This window comes from Ananas comosus, linkage group 18, assembly GCF_001540865.1.
Source record: "Ananas comosus cultivar F153 linkage group 18, ASM154086v1, whole genome shotgun sequence".
NCBI lineage: Eukaryota > Viridiplantae > Streptophyta > Magnoliopsida > Poales > Bromeliaceae > Ananas > Ananas comosus.
The window spans coordinates 2127311-2144266 of NC_033638.1; the positions used below are offsets into that span (position 1 = coordinate 2127311).

The window sequence follows — 16956 nt, forward strand, 5'->3', positions numbered from 1 at the left end:
TTTTCACGGCTCAGCGATCTCTCCTCATTTTCGCGGCTCGGCGATTTCTCCTCCTTTCCGCGGCTTGGCGATATCTCCTCCTTTCAGCGGCTCGGCGATATCTCCTCCTTTGAATACTTTGAACGTGGAAATATGTGTAGCAATCTATCTCTCTTTTTTTTTTATCTATCGTCTCTGTAAAAAATTCCTCAAGAATTTGATTTCGGTTCCCGTATTTATAATGAGAGGGGAGGAGTTAGTTAGGAATTCAAAATTCGAAATTCGAATTTTGAATTATTTGTTGGATGGTTGGAGGATATTTGGGGTGTGGTTGGGAATTGAATTTTCAATGAGTTGTTGGATAGTTGGAAGATATTTTGGGAGTTGGTTGGAGGTTCGAAATTCGAAATTCGAATTTTGAATGGATTATTGGATGATATTTTGAAGTTGGTTGGGAATTCAAAATCGAATTTCGAATGGATTGTTGGATGATGTTTTGGGAATTGGTTAGGGAATTCGAAATTCGAAATCGAATTTTGAATGAGTTGTTGGAAGATGTTTTGGGAATTAGTTGGGAATTCGAAATTCGAAATCGAATTTCGAATGGGTTGTTGGATGATATTTTGGGAAATGGTTGGGGGTTCGAAATTCGAATTCGAATTTCGAATGGGTTGTTGGATGATATTTTAGGAAATGGTTGGGAATTCGAAATTCGAATTTCGAATGGGTTGTTGGATGATATTTTGGGAATTGGTTAGTGAATTCAAAATTCGAAATCGAATTTTGAATAGGTTTGTTGGAGGATGTTTTGGGAATTGGTTAGGGATTCGAAATTCGAAATCGAATTTTGAATGGGTTGTTGGGTAGTTTGGTATTCAAAATTCGAATGGATGTTGGTTGGGGATTCGAAATTCAAAATTGAATTTTGAATGGGTTGTGGGATGGATAGGTATTCAAAATTCGAATGAATGTTGGTTGAGAGATATTTTGGGAGTTGATTCGAAGTTCGAAATCGAATTTCGAATAAGGTTATTAGGATAACAGATATTTTCTGGGGGTTTAAAAATTTAAAATCGAATTTGAATATGATATTCGAAATTGAATTTTCAAAAGTGGGTGAAAATGTGGGCCATGATCCCATGAATTGGGCTGAAATTGGGCCCACTTTGATGAGACTTGTTGGGCACAATTATTCATTGAGCTGAGACGAGGCCCGAATTATTGTATAGGCTTAAAATTTTAAAGGGCTTTCATGAGGCCCATTAATTCATATTTATGAATGGGCCTATTGTAGAAATTATAATTATTGGCCCCAAAATTTTCTGACCAACATGAGACCTATCAAAATTGTTTGAGTCTGAATCTAATCGGTTTCGATTATGATTAGGATTTTTTTTTTTTTTTTCACTTCAAACAATACAATATGACTATATCATAGATTAGCGAATGTGACAATTTCACGGTTCATACGATATATCGGAAATGACAATCAATGTACTATGATACTAGCTAGTATTCATGTTCAGAGGTATCATTTGGTTCAAGAATAGGCAAGAATTGCTTAGTCTTAGAACAAGTTCAAGAATAAACAGGAACAACACCAAATTTTTATTTGAATAAAAATTAGGTTATTTTTGGGTACAAGAAAAATAATGTTTGAATGAATGAAGAGGAATAAGGTCCTATTTGGATGCATAGTTAAAAAATTCTATGGACTTTTTATTCTGTGGTTTTGGTCTAAATGAAATACGGAATTCTGTGACTATAAAAAGAATTCCACACCTTCATTTTTAAGCTGTTTGGATACATATGGTACAATTCCACAGGATTTATAATAATTAAAGTTCTAAAATTTAAAATTCAAAATTCAAAATTTAAAAATAAATAAAATTTTAAAAAATTAAAATTTAAAATTCAAATATTAAAATTTAAAAATAAACTTTTATAAATTTGAATTTCAAAATATAAAATATAAAATTTAACATTCGAATATCAAATTTAAAATTAATTTTAAAATTTTAAAGTTTAAATTAAAATTTTAAAAGTTTAAAATTAAAATTAAAAATTAAAAATAAAATATAAAAATTAAAATTAAATATTAAAATATTAATATATTTGAATTTTGAATTTTTAAATTTGAAATTAGAAGTTTGAAACTTGAAATTTGAATTAGAATATGAAATCTGAAACCTATATCTTAAATTTAAATATTGTAATTAAATTTAAAATTTAAGTTTTAAATTTAATTTTAAATTTTAATTTAAGATGTACAATTTAAACTTTAAATTTGAAATTTAATCAAAATCTATATTTAATATTTTGAATTTTAAATTTAAAAATGAAAAAATTTTAAATTAGCAAATTTATAAATTTGAAATTTTGAAATTTATTGAAATAAATTTAAAATTTAATTTAAATTTTAAATTTTAAATTAATTTAAATTTTAAATTTCAAAGTCAAAATTTCAAATTTATAAATTTGTAAATTAAATTTAAAAATTTGAAATTTGAAATTTTTAATTCAAAGTAGAAATTTAAAATTTAAATTAAAACTGAATTTTAAAATTTTAAAATTTGAAATTCTAGATCGAAATTTTAAATTTTATGTTGAAATTTAAAATTTAGAACTTGTTACATCTTTGGGGGTAAGGGTGCCTAAAAATGGTGGAATTTTCCCACAGTTAAAGTATATTGTAATTTTACTCGGTTTTTATGATATGGAATGAAGTATACTTAAAAATTACGTGTTTTATTCTTTTTTTTTTTTTTTTTTTTTTCAAACGCTTCATAGGATATAAATTCATTATGACAAAAATACTCTTCTCCTTAAACCAATCTTTGTAAAGTTTTAATTATTAAAATTGAAAATATATCATCACAAAATTAGCATTTTAAATTTGATTAATAGTTTTAAAATAATTAAAAACACATTTAGTAGAAAACAAATTAAATTAAATTAAATTATCTGCATTAGATGTAATTAATATTATTATATTTTAATACTATCATCTATTAAAATTATATTCTCTTACAAAATTAGTATTTTACTTTCAATTATTTTAAATTAAATAAAGATATAATTAATTACGCACATCTATATAAAGAATTTTAATGGCATCTATGCATAGTGTACTATAGTAATTAATTAAGCCATCTATATAAATATAAGGAATGCTTGAAGATTAATTTCATCTGAAAAAAGGATAATTAATTAAGAACCTCGAGCAGAATAATTAATTAATAGATTTTACAAGTATTGATAGATTTTACAGAACTTTTATATAGAGGATTTTGAAAAGAGGAGAGAGAGGGAGAGAGAGAGAGTAATTAATCGTCCGCTTCAAGGCAAAAAAACAAAACCCTAACCCTAACCTTGGTAGCCCTTTTCCACCCCCGGTTCTGCTCTTCATCTTCTTCTTCGTCTTCGGTAACATCGCTTTCTATGTATCTTTATCTACAGCCGAAGGAGCCGCCGCCGCTTCCGGAGGATGCCAGAAAAGGAGAAGCAGAGCCGCCGGGGTCGCCGGAGAAGAAGGAGAAGAACAGGAAGCGGAAGGGCAAATCCTCCGTTTCGGCGGAGATCGTCGAGGGTTTCAGCGTGTTCGGGTGCTCTGAGTCCGTTTCTTCTGTGAGAAACTCTAGTTCCGGGGAAGCGGATGGCTCTAATACTCATAGCAAGGAGGTGGCAATGGCAAGGGAGATCGAGGTCGGCCAAGTTGCTGATTTGAGTTTCTTGTTTAATTTCTATTTTTTGGGCTAAAGATTTCATTTTAATTTGGATTTTGTTGTTGTTGGTGTGGGGTTACAGAGAGCTTCGATTCTGCGGAAGAAGCATGGGATTCATATTTCAGGTTATAATGTTCCTGCACCGCTTGAGAGTTTTGAAGAACTGAGTTCAAGGTTGGCCTTTGTTGTTCATCACGTTAGCTGCAGTGTTGCTGATTTACTAATTTTGGATATTTGTGATATGTTTTGGATTGATAATGTTTTTACTAGATTCCATAGGAGGAACAAGTGCAATGCTGATCTAATACTAGTAGGGACTTTTTGTTTTGCATAATATTGCAAAGATTCTTTTATATGTAAGAATTAATGGTCTATTTATTCAAGATAGTTATTTTGCACTATATATTGGAAAATAGAATTATATGCTAGAACTCGACTTTTTCGTGTTGCTCTACTGAAAACGGCATTGACAATTGACATTTTTGGGCTTGCATTTTTTGTTGGCTTTATCTTTTGTGAATATTTATTTTGGGAGCCTTAGGACTGAGGTAACTTAGGATTTCTGTGATGCCTGAACCCAATCTTAACCATTGTCAACTGCATCTGTGTCACGTATCTTATATCTTAATTCATATGCATAGGATGTTATCAAAGTAGTTTATTATTGAGTTGTAAATCAAAGAGGGATTCAAAATCATGAAATCCAAAAAGGTTCTGATGACCTTTTGAGACCTCTGATATTTTTTAAAAATGTGGAAAATTTTCACATAGTTGGAAATATAAACCTAATTAAATTCAGATATGCAAAAGATTAATTGGTCATCAATTACATAACGCTGGTAGAAAATATGTTTTTTCTCAAATGTGATAGTTCAAAACTGTATGGTAGTTGCTTCTGGAAGTTAGGAACATATTACCGACCAATTCTTGTCTAAAATATTTTTGACATATGGTCAAGGATTGCCATTCCAGTCGGCATGATCTGGCATAGTCGGCATGTGCTGCCTGTGCCGACTGTGCCAACATATAAAATGGGGCGTGCGTTGGCGTGCCGTGCCGTGCTGTTGGCACATCAGATGCCCGTACAAGTGGCTCGACAATCCTTGCATGGGGTTGTAGTGAGCTGGTCAAGGTGGATATTATGATTCAAGGGTTGGTATTACCTGTGGTGTTGATTTGCCTCTCTCTCTCTCTCTCTCTCTCTCTCTCTCTCTCTCTCTCGCTCTTTTTGGTTCAGGTTGTTATCGGAAGTTTCTTTCTAAACCATTTTGGGTCATTTCCAACTTTCCATCTACATTAGTATTTCTAATTCTCTACAGCATAAAATTGTGACAACACACCTATGTAAGAATCTTATATGTTGCAAATGCCATTAGCAAATCAACTGAATATTAAGAGATCCCATGTTATGTACACTTTTTGGAGACCGACCTTTCATTTTTTCCAATTAGCATTATTGAAGTGTCTGTTGAAGCTTGAAAAGTGAAAAATTGAAAGGTTTTAGCATGGGTATAGATATGAACTAAGAATTGTAAAGAAAACATCATTTTTTAAATTAGAATAGTTTGAAAGAAAAACAAATTAAAAATTTAAAATCTTACCTTGTAAATGGTAGAGACAAACTCATACAACTTAGTTTCTTTCTCATAGGATTACCTTAATCAATATTTTAGTATGCTTTACTATAGTAGCGCATAAATGAGGGGTCTTTGTACTCTTTTTCCTTAAAAAAGAATTATTGAACGACGAGATGTCAACCAAAAGAAAAAGTTTTAAGCCCTTCATAGAAATGGCATATAGTAGAGGGGTCCAAATACAATTTTATATTTATAAAAATTTTTTTAATACACTTCGCAGTAGTTGATAGCATTTCAACAGAGGTTTTCCAAACATCTTTCTATACCAAATATAATAATGCGAAACAACAGTTTTTCTCTAAAAGCTTAAGCCGGTAGAGAATGGTGTTCTTATATTTTTTATATTTAACATTCCGGCTCACATTTGGACTCGAGACTTTTTGATAGGCCATGAAGTGGACTCGATTTAAATGGAAGGAAACCAATTATGCAAGGAGCCTGGTGTAACTCGAACTCGGGATCTCTTGCTTTGATACCATGTTAAATAATGCGAAACAACCGTTTTTCTCTAGAAACTTAAGCTGGTAGAGAATGGTGTTTTTATATTTTTATATTTAAAAGTAGACAACACTTTTATAGCTGAATTAGACAAACCATCTACATTTGTTTCAATAACATCGCACTATTCTATATAGCACCTTTTCAACCACACTACAGTCGATAGCTTGGCTAAACGGGCCTTCTACCGTCTTGCTCTGATAGGCTATCAATTCTATCAATGTTATTTTAATCCTTATATACTCTACCACCCGTGTCAACGTTATCAATTTATTGTGGCTCTATTCTATCCAAAAATAATTATCAGGAATATTACCGAGTTGAAAAGTAGACATAAATCAAATCTATAAACACCAAATTTTGTAAGAAAATCAATGAACCTAGTCCGTGACAAGCATACTATAGTATTTGGTGGTGACAGACTCAAAACCCACATGGTGTTGCAAATTTATTCAGAATGTTGCATATGGTTCGGCATGATACAACCCCCGTACCGATCGCATAGCTCACAATTCCTATTTTTTAAATTAGTAAGTAATTTTCTCAACAAAAGATATGATAAAAATACATAATAAATAGTTAGAATATTTGTTGCTAAAGAAAATAAATATTTCATGCCATTATGTGTCGGCACATATGTATTTTTTGTGACCTGCACGCATTGGCACTGTCTAGCGCTCACCGTGTCGTGCCGTACCGTACTGGCAAGTTTTCGGTACAACCATGTGCCACGGCACTTAAATTCTTAGTTTAAATGATATTTTGCAGACTTAGGATTCAATTTCATAGGAACTATTGGGTTTTTTGATTCAGTTATGTTGCAAACAATCCAACAGTCTTTGAATTTGCTAGAGAACAATTTTAAGTGTAAGATTGAAAACACTGTTGATCTATAGATGCATGTTCGCTAAATGAAATTTTTGTTGAGACGAAAGAATGCTCAAAACTCTTGTAGCTTAATTTATTCTGATGTGCTAGTAATGCAACATTGACACATAAAACTTACAATTTGGATGAATTGAAGTAATGAAGCTTTAGCAGGCTACAAACATTTCAGGACGAGCGACAATGTTGGATCTTCTACATACATCTTCATCGCCATTTACATGGGAGAGATGCATACTGAGATCAAAAGTCTGACTCAGATTTTTTTCTTTTAAACTGAAGATTGCAACTCATAATCAAATTTTGTTTAGTGACCAGTGGCAGCCTGGTATATATTTCAATGATGATGAATCAGTAATATTATGTGTTCTTATTTGGTTATGTCGTTGTTTTCATTTTTGCCATTTTATTCTTTAATATTTGTACCTCCATGGAGCTCTCTATTATATTCTCTCCCTTTCCACTGGCTCTTGTCCACTTGCAGTATTCAATGCAGGAAATTTCATTCTTGGGTATGAAGTTCCTAAATTTAGTTTTCTAACTTGGTATGCTACAAAGCTTGTTAATTTCATAATTTATTACATGGACAGGTATGGCTGCAAATCCAAGTTGTTGCAGAACTTATCTGGACTTGGATTTAAAGAACCTACACCTATTCAAAGGAAGGCTATTCCAGTGCTCCTCTCAGTAAGCTCTTTTACTTCACTGGCTCCCTTGTGCTTAATATTCGAGTCCCCCGTTCCAAAGAAAAAGGGATAATTTATGTTTATTGTAGAAAACTAGCTTGACTTTATCTGATATATTGCAGGGGCGAGAGTGCTTTGCCTGTGCTCCAACAGGTTCTGGAAAGACATTGGTTTTTCTATTTCCAATCCTTATGAAAATTAAGGTGGCATTTTTCAGTTTGGGTATTATCCATAAGAGAGACACTGGGCATACTCTAAGACTAATTTGCTGCTAACAGCCAAGAACTAAGGATGGTGTAAAAGCTGTGATTCTTTGCCCTATGCGAGAATTAGCTGCACAAACTACAAGAGAGTGTAAGAAGTTGGCTAAAGGAAGGAAATTTTATATCAAATTAATGACTAAGGAGCTATCTCGATCTGGTGATTTTGAAAAAATGCATTGCGACATTCTTGTTTCAACTCCACTGCGGTTGGACTTTGCTTTGAGGAAAAGAAAGCTCAATTTAAGTAGGTTTGTGCTAAAAGTATCAGTTCTTTGAAAGATCCTTTCTTAGTTTTTCTTTTATTTGCTGTATATAAAAGATTCAGGAACAATCTACATATGATCTCTTATGCTTCAAAATGCTAGAACGTTTAGATTTTCTCTTACCTGTAGTTTATCTTGCTTTGAAAGGCAAACTTTCTATTTGTAATTCGGTAACTATTTCCCTTGAATCTTATGAATCATGCCTGGTTCTTTTTGTGTACAAGCAACCTAACGATATTCTTGCCATATATGCCTAATGGTACAGTTCTTTTGATGTTGATCATTAATGTCATTTTCTATTACTTTGTTTCGAAAGTGAACTTGTTGTTCGAGTCATTCAAGTATTTCAAACATTTAAGAAAAATCTACACAGTTTATTGAGTTCGAAGTGTAAGGTCGATTACCGTATACTCATATATTATTTTGAATTCAACTGTGAAACCAGCATGAATATTTAGTCGATAGATGTTGCTGAACTTCTTTAATTTGTCAAAGTTACTCTTTCTTGTAAATATTCTTGGTAAATCACATCTCTTATGTTCTAAGTATTTTTGACCTTATGGTTTTTGATCATATTAGAGTTGGATGAAGAAAAAGGGATTTGGTCAGAAAATTTAATCCTTTATTTGTTGCTTGCTGCAGGGTGGAGTACCTTGTCTTGGATGAATCAGATAAGCTATTTGAGCTTGGATTTGTTGAGCAGATTGATTCTGTTGTTAAAGCTTGCTCGAATCCTTCGATTATTTGTTCTTTATTCAGTGCCACCTTGCCTGATTCTGTTGAAGAACTTGCGCGTTCAATAATGCATGATGCAGTTCGAGTCATTGTGGGTAGAAAGTGAGTATTTCCATCAAGACTCACACCTGAATTCCATTCTGTTCATCATTTATGCATGTCTTCATAGCATTTTTCTCACAATATAGTTCCTCCTGATTGTAGAAATTGAGTACCGTCTATTTTGTACTTTTCTGCTCAGTTGTTTATTTAAGCCTTATATTTGAAAGATTCTAACAGAAATTCTGCTTCCGAGTTGATCAAGCAAAAACTGGTTTTTGCTGGAAGTGAGAAGGGAAAGCTTCTTGCACTTCGTCAAAGCTTTGCTGAAGTATGCTTCTTATAATTGTCTTAGTTTTTTTCCACATTTACTTCTGAAGTAATGCTCTAGTGTATTTTGGTATTTTATGCTCATACTTAAGACCAAAAAAATGATGTATTTCGAATGAAGTAATTTTGTTATTCTTCAACAACAACCTTTTCTGCTGCTTTTTCTGTTTGGATAGTTTGTGGTTGTTGAATATCTGGTCTTGATGGACCCTCTAGGGCTGAATGCGTACGAGAATAACTTTTATGGCATAGCTCCTGTTGTTTATTAAGGGACCATTTGGTAGTTGAATGTCGAGAGGCATGAGAATTGAGAAGTTGCCTAAACTTGATATGAAGGAATAGCGAGCACGAAAGCAAACACTATACAACACAAGTTATCACCATGTAATATATGCCGATGTCCAAATAGGCCTTTAGTAAGTAATATGAGATCATTTATGTTATTGTCTGTTATTGGTGTGTTCTTTAATTGCCCGATCAATGAATTCCTTTAACTCATATAAGACTCTTTTATTGAAGCTGATGTTAAGTTCTGTTCCACCTAAATCTTTGACGAACACGTGGAGAGTTTTAGCATCACTAATGCAGCATTAGGAGAAGGCAGTTTCTATTTTTATTTTATTATTTTGCTGTTTGCTGTTCAAAGTTTCATTTTACGAAATGCTAATTAATTTTTAATTTTTAATTTTCTTTTCCATGTAGTCTCTAAATCCTCCGGTATTGCTGTTTGTTCAAAGCAAAGAAAGAGCAAAGGAACTATACAAGGAGTTAGCATTTGATGACATTAAAGCTGATGTGATTCATGCGGACCTCACTCAGCAGCAGGTACTATTTATAAAAAGAAAAATTACATTTTAAAGCATATCCCGGAGTTGATTATATCTGTGCAAAAATGCCTCTAATATTTATTATTTGACCACTTGAATTTACCAATATCTAGTTAAAGAACATTCTACCCTTTCAAATGTGTGTCCCTCTAGGTACTTTGATGATCATTTTTGTCCCCTCACCTGTTAATTTCTTATGCTGCCCCTATTAACTTAGTTCCTAAGTTTTTCATTCTAGTTTATATATATATTTGAAAAGGGTACAACCAGGGTTTCCAGTGTTGTCCTGTGCTGTCTCCCAAGATAGGGGCCACGGTACAGGGGGGGAGGGGTCTCGCAGGACCCCCATGCCGCAATACCCAGTGGGTATTGCACGAGACAACGCGATACCCGCTAGAGTATCCGGCATAGTATTGTGCCAGTTTTTTATTTTTTATTTTTTTGTGATTTGTTATCAAATCTAATCTAGAATGTCTATTACAGTATTAAATATAATAGAATATAACTAACTAAATTCGATTTATGTAATTTTTACCTAAATTAATCTAACCTAGTTTAAAAATTCTAATCTAAAATTACCTTATTTAATCTACTTTGATATCGAATCTAATTTAATCTATATTTTATATTTAAGTTCCTAACCTAATTTAGTCTATTCTAATCTTATGAAAAAACTAATATAATCTAGAATTACTTAAGCTCTTCTATTCCAATTAGAATTTGTAAATTAGCATAAATATAAAATAATTTTGATTTACTATTATTAGATATATTAGAATATATAGTTGGTTATAGTAGATTATATAGCCAATTTAATTTGACAACATCAAGAACATCTGTACCAAAATTGTCAAATAAATCTTGTATCTGCAAATGACGATATGCTATATAATCCACCATGACGATCTATGTGGAACTAAACAGCAAGGATTAAAATACCCATCGGCACAGGCCGTATTCACTGTGTTGATATTTAATGTTTTCTAATTTCAGATTCTTCAATAGACTCCAATGTTTTAATGTTAGCTGGTATTTTCTTTTGTATGATGACTTAACAGTATATTTGATCAGCATTTTTTCGAGTTGAAAATATCACTGCTGGATAATTATGCTAACTTCTTTCCATGAATTTATTGTTTTATTTACTAAGCGAGAAGATGTCGTCGACAACTTTAGAGCAGGAAAGACGTGGGTTCTGATAGCAACTGATGTCATTTCACGTGGCATGGACTTTAAGGGCATCAACTGTGTTATAAACTACGATTTTCCTGAGTCAGCTGCGGCTTATATTCACCGGATAGGTATGCAATGTGACTGATAATCCTTAGGCTTGCTCTTCTATCGTTATAACGCCTAGGAATGTTTAGCCAGTTAGACCCTTGATATGATTTTGACTGGCGGTTACGCATAATGGTAGGCCTGATCAGTCTTCATAAAGTTATTTTTGTTATTAGAAATCCCAAGGTCATTTTTCTATAAAGAGTTAGATTTAAGGATCAAATACAAATTTAGTGACTGAAGTTTTACCTTGATTCCTAGTTTGTCCTCAAAGGTTTTGTAATGACCGAGCCACTACTACTAACAACTTACTACTAACAACTTGTTGGGCCAAAATTGTCTGCTGAAAGTACTTAAGCCCCGTTATTAATAATACAGTGATAGCCACATATAAGACCGTCACATCTCCCACATTATCCACACACAGTCACACACACACACACACACACACACACACGACATCCTTGTCAGGCCTAATTGTACACAGTCCAAACTTGCCTGCGATGTGAGAATTATTTTACACTTTCGGTTGGCAATCAATCTTGCTATGATGCCGATGTTACAGCCCAGCTGCTATCACTAGTAATTTATTGAGTTCAAACCACTTGCTCAAAATGCTTAAAATTTCAATTGTTAGTAAGAGAGTTCTGGCCATCTTTAAGACTCTCATACTCTTTCACATTATCCGATGTGTGATTATTGTAGTGTTATTGTTTTAATTGTAACAATTTAGCCAGCGAAGTTTGGCTTCATTCTAAATTTTACCCGGAAAATTTAAATTCTGACAAATTCAGTTCATATAGTTTTGACTCCCTATTTCATTTTTGTCCAAAATCTAAAGTTGCTGATGTGGCAACTTTTTAGAATGGTAAAATAGCTGGACTTAATTGTTATGTGGAAGAAATTCACAAAGTAAAGTGCTACTATTGAAACCATAAGAACTACAATTTGAAATATTATGCTGGAGTTACTCGAACAAAGTAAAATGCTACTATTGGAACTATAGGAACCAAAATTTGGAATTTAAACCTAGATTTTGGCCACTTAGAATGATGTTTTCACAAGGGATAGATTTTGGTCTATGTATAGTGTCTATTAAATAAGGTTTAAAGTGCCGTGGCACGGGGGCGTGGCGTTATGTCCTTGGCACGGTACGGCACGGGCACGCTTGCGTGCCAACACGTGGCACGCTTGCGTGCCGACAGCGTGCCGATAGATACGCACGACCTCCTACTGGCACGCTTTGGCACGGATTTTTTAAAGTTTTTTTGGTTCCAATAAGCTTTTATAATGTTATTTTGAAAGATTTAGACAAATTATTATTAATTTTTGCTATGTATAGCTTATTATACTCATCAATTAACATGCATGTAAGCATTTTGTATATAAAGTACAACTATACCTGATGTAGAATAGAAATTAAAATTCTTTTGTTTTTATTTTTTTGTTTTTATTTGAAAAGTACAACTATACTTGCTGTAACATTTGAAAATTCTTTTGTTTTTAATTTTTTTAGAATTTAAAAAATTATAACAGATAAAATGACAGAAAATTTTATTTTTTCTAAAAACGTTTCAAAATCTATATATTGATTCGATTATGAAGTATAATAACTAGAACAACCAGAATAGTACCGCAATTACATCCATTTTTTTTTTTATTCTTTTAAAAAATATCTTATCAAAATTTGTTTAGGAGATCGATTTTTGTTCCCCTAATTCATCGAAAACTTCGCGGTGCGATAAATTTTAACAAAATAATTTGCGAAGAAAAAATGGATGTCTGTGGTGGAAGTGGAGGGCTCGGGCGAAGTGAAAAAATAAAAGAAAAGTAAAAAAAAGGCAATATAGATGGCCGGGCGAAGGCTCTGTATCCCAGAGAACAAAAAAAAAAAAGAGAAAAAACCAAAAAAAAAAACCAAAAAACCAAAAAAAAATAAAAAATAAAAAATAGGGCGGCACGCGGCACAGTGCCGCGGCACATGGCCGTGTGCCGCTTTGTCTCGAGCGGCACGCGGCTTGTGCTGCGGCACCCAGGGGGGGTCCGAGACCCCCCCTGTACCGTGCCCCCTTCTTGGGGGCACGGTATGGCACGCCCCGTGCTGTACGGCACGGGGCGGCACCTTCATCTTTGTCTATTATACTATTATAGATATAATAACTTAGCCTGTTATTTATACCTCTAGGTCGGTCGGGAAGAGCCGGTAGAACTGGGGAGGCAATTACGTTCTACACTGAAGAGGATAAACCATTTTTACGGAACATAGCCAATGTGATGGCAGCTTCGGGATGCGAAGTTCCTTCATGGATAATGGCGTTGCCGAAGCTCAAACGCAAAAAGCATCGTCCAAAGAGAGATTCAATCTCAACCCTTCCCGAAGACAATGAAGAATAAAGATGCAGTGTGCTAAGTGAGCACCAAATATAATAACATATTTTCCACTTCTCCCTCGTCAAAAATTTTGTATCTTAGCCTATTACATTTGTATTTTAACACATGGCCGCAGAATAACCTCCCCTGATTGCTGTGCTTTTGCTTATATCCGTCACATTGATTGTTGGTGATGCTATGTGTATTCTTATTTATTGTCTGAGTTATACATGCATGTTGATCTATTTTTTCATGTAAAGCATTTGAAAGCATTCGAGAACAAGTACTTTCACCATTGCAATGGTCAATTTTTTCAATGTCGTCAAATACTCGCTTTTGTAGTATTTGTTTTTGTTTTTGTTTTTTTTTTTATTTTATTTATATGCAAGTATAATACTTTCCTAACAGTATTATTTCTAGCCCTTGTTCCCTTGGTTCTCATTAGGGCTATTGAACTTTGAATTTGCAACTTTATGTCCATATCCTTCATATAATTTTTTGCCTTTGGTCCTAGGATCAGCTGATGTTTATGCATGGTTATGGAGAATCAAGCTAATATTGTAAATCTGATTTAATCAAGATTTTGTCTGTTGGGACTACCCTTNATTTCTAGCTTAGATTATTTTTAATAAAGGAGCAAAGCGAATAGCTTGCTACCTTTCTCGTAGTATATATATATATATACCTTTCCCTCAATATATATATATATATATATATACATATATATATATATAGAGCTAGGCTGGTATACTATCGGTAGCACGGAGGCCTCCGTGCCACCAAGTTGTTTTCAATGATGCGGCTTTCAAATCGACGATCGGCTCCGTTAGACTTGATCTATACCATTAAAAGTATTTGGAAACTAAATTTCATAATTTTTCGACATCATTTGGCTAGTGATCAAAAGGTCTCAAAATTGACAATTTTAATGGTAGATGTGATGCGTTTATTAATTTAACGGTGTAAAACAATTCAAATTTGATGAAATTTTTATAGAAAATTCTTTTCACTATTTAAAGTAAGATCAGCATTTCTGATCTTAAATTTAAATATTTTATCATCATTTTTTATGAGATTTTTATTTTCAGCCGTTCATTTTTAGACTACTTGTTTGATAGGTAAATGATGCCAAAAAATTATGAAATTTAGTTTCCAAATACTTTCAATAGTGTAGATCAAGTCTAGCTCTATATACCAGCCTGGCTCTACATATATTATATAATATACTATAATAATATATTATATCACTATAAATTATATATATATATGAGACTATTTTAAATTTTGGGGGTGTAGCATTTCTCCTCCCTTTTAAGTCTTAAGGTTCTCGTCAAGTTCAAGCACATTTACAAGCACAAAACAATGTGAGATTTGCTAGCCATGTGAGATGATGTGAAACTGTCTCGTTAGTCATGTCATTCAGACTCTAATTTAACATGTCATTTTTAGGCTATGGGTCAGTCGAGGCTGATCTCGTACTTTCAGCTAGAGATTGTTTCTGATACCAACTATAATGACTTTGCGGCCGACTAGTAATAATTTGTTCAGCCTAAATTAATGGCCCAAAATACTTAATCATAATTATTATTATTATTATTAAGGTCAATGGTCTCTTATATTTTCAATCACAATTTCGTTATCATCCGATATGGGAAGACAGAAAAATGGGTCGACACAAGGAGTTTATGCATTTTGTTCATCGTCAATGTAAAACTCGCAAAGATTTATTATTTCAATTTACAATCAATTAATTACAGAAAACTTGTTACAACTTAATTAGAAGTTCACACAGCATATTTATATATATGTTCAACGTTTAGAAGAATGTAAACAACTGAAGCAATCTTGGAGACATTGGATTTCACAAGGCGGATTTTGACGAGATTTAGACTCTTCCGATGATGGGGCCATCGAATGAAGCAGCGGAAGCTCCTGCATGAATAGCTCCCGCGCACAGCAGCTGGGTTCCAGATAATATGATCGTCAGAGTCTCCAGCGTCCTCTGCGTAGAAGAGTACATAGAATCAAAGAATTGATCGTCTTTATTGTTGTTGTCGGATTGGATTTGGTTTGTATCGTTTGGCTTGGCGAAAAAGTTTAATCTTTTAGGTTTGATTAGTCAAATTAATAAAGTGCAGGTTTGAGTTTAAGGGAGCTTACGAGGCTCGCGGGACGCCAGCTGATGCTTATCTCTTTACATGCCAACCTGCAGAAGGAAATGGTGCTGGCATCGTAAATGAACCATGCAATATATATGACCAAAACTACGCAGGTATGTGTTTTCCTTTTATCTTTTGGAGTTCCACTTATAATGTGTGGCTGATGGATGGATGATTCATTATGGATGAAAAGGCATGGATGGAGCTTTGAAATTTTGATTGTGCTATCCAACTGTAAAATATATTTTGATTTATGCATTGCTCATTTAACATTTTTTGACGGAATATTACTTTTAGAAACACGGAAACTATGTTGTTCTCGAATGATAGATTGTTTGAATCGACGTTGGATCGATATTGTTAAACATATATATGCCGAGTCCTTTCTAAGTGTTTTTGCTCGAGGGATTTGAAGTGCTTACCCCATTGCCAGAAGGGTGAGGGCCCAAGTAATGACTGAGAAAGCTGCGGCGGACAGCAAGCTTGCCGGTTTCGACCGTGAGACGTCGAGTAAGCCGGTGAGCGAAGTTGCGGTGCCGACGACCCCGGCGATGAGCGAGAATATCACGAAGAATCCAGTGGAGAGGTTGCCGATCGGAAAATATATCGGGAACAGCTGAGCCGGCGGAGTCAGCCCGGACACTGCATGCATGGCAATTCAACGTGAAATTAACTGATGATACAAGAAGAAGAAATGATTCAAGAAGCTTCTTTCGGTGCCATTTCTAAAAATGAGAGAGAGAGAGAGAGAGAGAGAGAGAGAGAGAGGGACTCGTGACTTACATGCGTGAGGCGTCTCGTCGACGCCGTAGTTGAGAGCCCAGCCGGCGATGATGGCGACGATGACGTACATTATGAGGTTGAGGAAGAGGAGGGTGACGGCAGCAGACTCTGGGCCTGCTGCGGCCATGACAGCTGATGATACAAGAAGAAGAAGAAGAAGAAGAAGAAGAAGAAATGCAGAATACTACGTGTGATGCATGATAGGTTCTCAAAGGACTTGTATACGATATATATATATATATATATATATAGAGGGAAGAAATTAATTAAAGTAGTTAACACGTTATATATGATGGTCCATTACATAATTAAGAATCTGATTCCCCAGCAAAGTGATTGTTGGGTGTCTCTCCCTTGATTTACTACAATTTATGTAAAGATGTACAAGGAGCCCCTCTGTATATATATTGGTTGTTCTGAAAATAGACTACCCAACTATGTTTTCTGTTCTTGTTTTTGAAGAAAAAGACAACACGCTATCTGTTTCATTTATTTTTAG

General features: G+C 33.8%; 2 protein-coding genes across 4 annotated transcripts; one reads left to right on the top strand and one right to left on the bottom strand.

Annotated features, from left to right (window-relative positions):
• LOC109723656 (DEAD-box ATP-dependent RNA helicase 57-like) lies at window positions 3291–13795 on the top strand. Of its 3 annotated transcripts, XM_020252085.1 has the most exons (11): window positions 3294–3354; window positions 3439–3684; window positions 3787–3878; window positions 7315–7411; window positions 7533–7613; window positions 7689–7921; window positions 8579–8773; window positions 8951–9041; window positions 9743–9865; window positions 11018–11168; window positions 13331–13795. In XM_020252085.1, exons 2-11 carry the CDS (start codon window positions 3667–3669, stop codon window positions 13537–13539), a joined length of 1290 nt encoding a protein of 429 aa, XP_020107674.1. In that variant the 5' UTR covers window positions 3294–3354; window positions 3439–3666; the 3' UTR covers window positions 13540–13795. The 3 variants fall into 3 exon arrangements, with proteins under 3 accessions (XP_020107675.1, XP_020107674.1, XP_020107672.1); XM_020252083.1 differs by having other exon boundaries at window positions 3295–3684; XM_020252086.1 differs by lacking the exon at window positions 11018–11168 and having other exon boundaries at window positions 3291–3684; window positions 13331–13546.
• On the bottom strand, window positions 15224–16607 carry LOC109723874. The gene is made up of 4 exons (XM_020252366.1): window positions 16458–16607; window positions 16097–16316; window positions 15676–15721; window positions 15224–15517 (listed from the first exon to the last, which is right to left on the bottom strand). The coding sequence occupies exons 1-4, from the start codon at window positions 16582–16584 to the stop codon at window positions 15401–15403; spliced, it is 510 nt and encodes a 169-aa protein (XP_020107955.1). The 5' UTR covers window positions 16585–16607; the 3' UTR covers window positions 15224–15400.

Coding starts and splice junctions, on each gene's coding strand:
- LOC109723874 (XM_020252366.1), bottom strand. CDS start 16,584: ATGGCCGCAGCAGGCCCAGAGTCTGCTGCCGTCACCCTCCTCTTCCTC. Junction 16,317..16,457: donor CGACGAGACGCCTCACGCAT/GTAAGTCACGAG, acceptor CCATGCATGCAG/TGTCCGGGCTGACTCCGCCG. Junction 15,518..15,675: donor GCTGGCGTCCCGCGAGCCTC/GTAAGCTCCCTT, acceptor TCTTCTACGCAG/AGGACGCTGGAGACTCTGAC.
- LOC109723656 (XM_020252083.1), top strand. CDS start 3,421: ATGTATCTTTATCTACAGCCGAAGGAGCCGCCGCCGCTTCCGGAGGAT. Junction 9,042..9,742: donor TTCGTCAAAGCTTTGCTGAA/GTATGCTTCTTA, acceptor TTTTCCATGTAG/TCTCTAAATCCTCCGGTATT. Junction 11,169..13,330: donor GGCTTATATTCACCGGATAG/GTATGCAATGTG, acceptor TTATACCTCTAG/GTCGGTCGGGAAGAGCCGGT.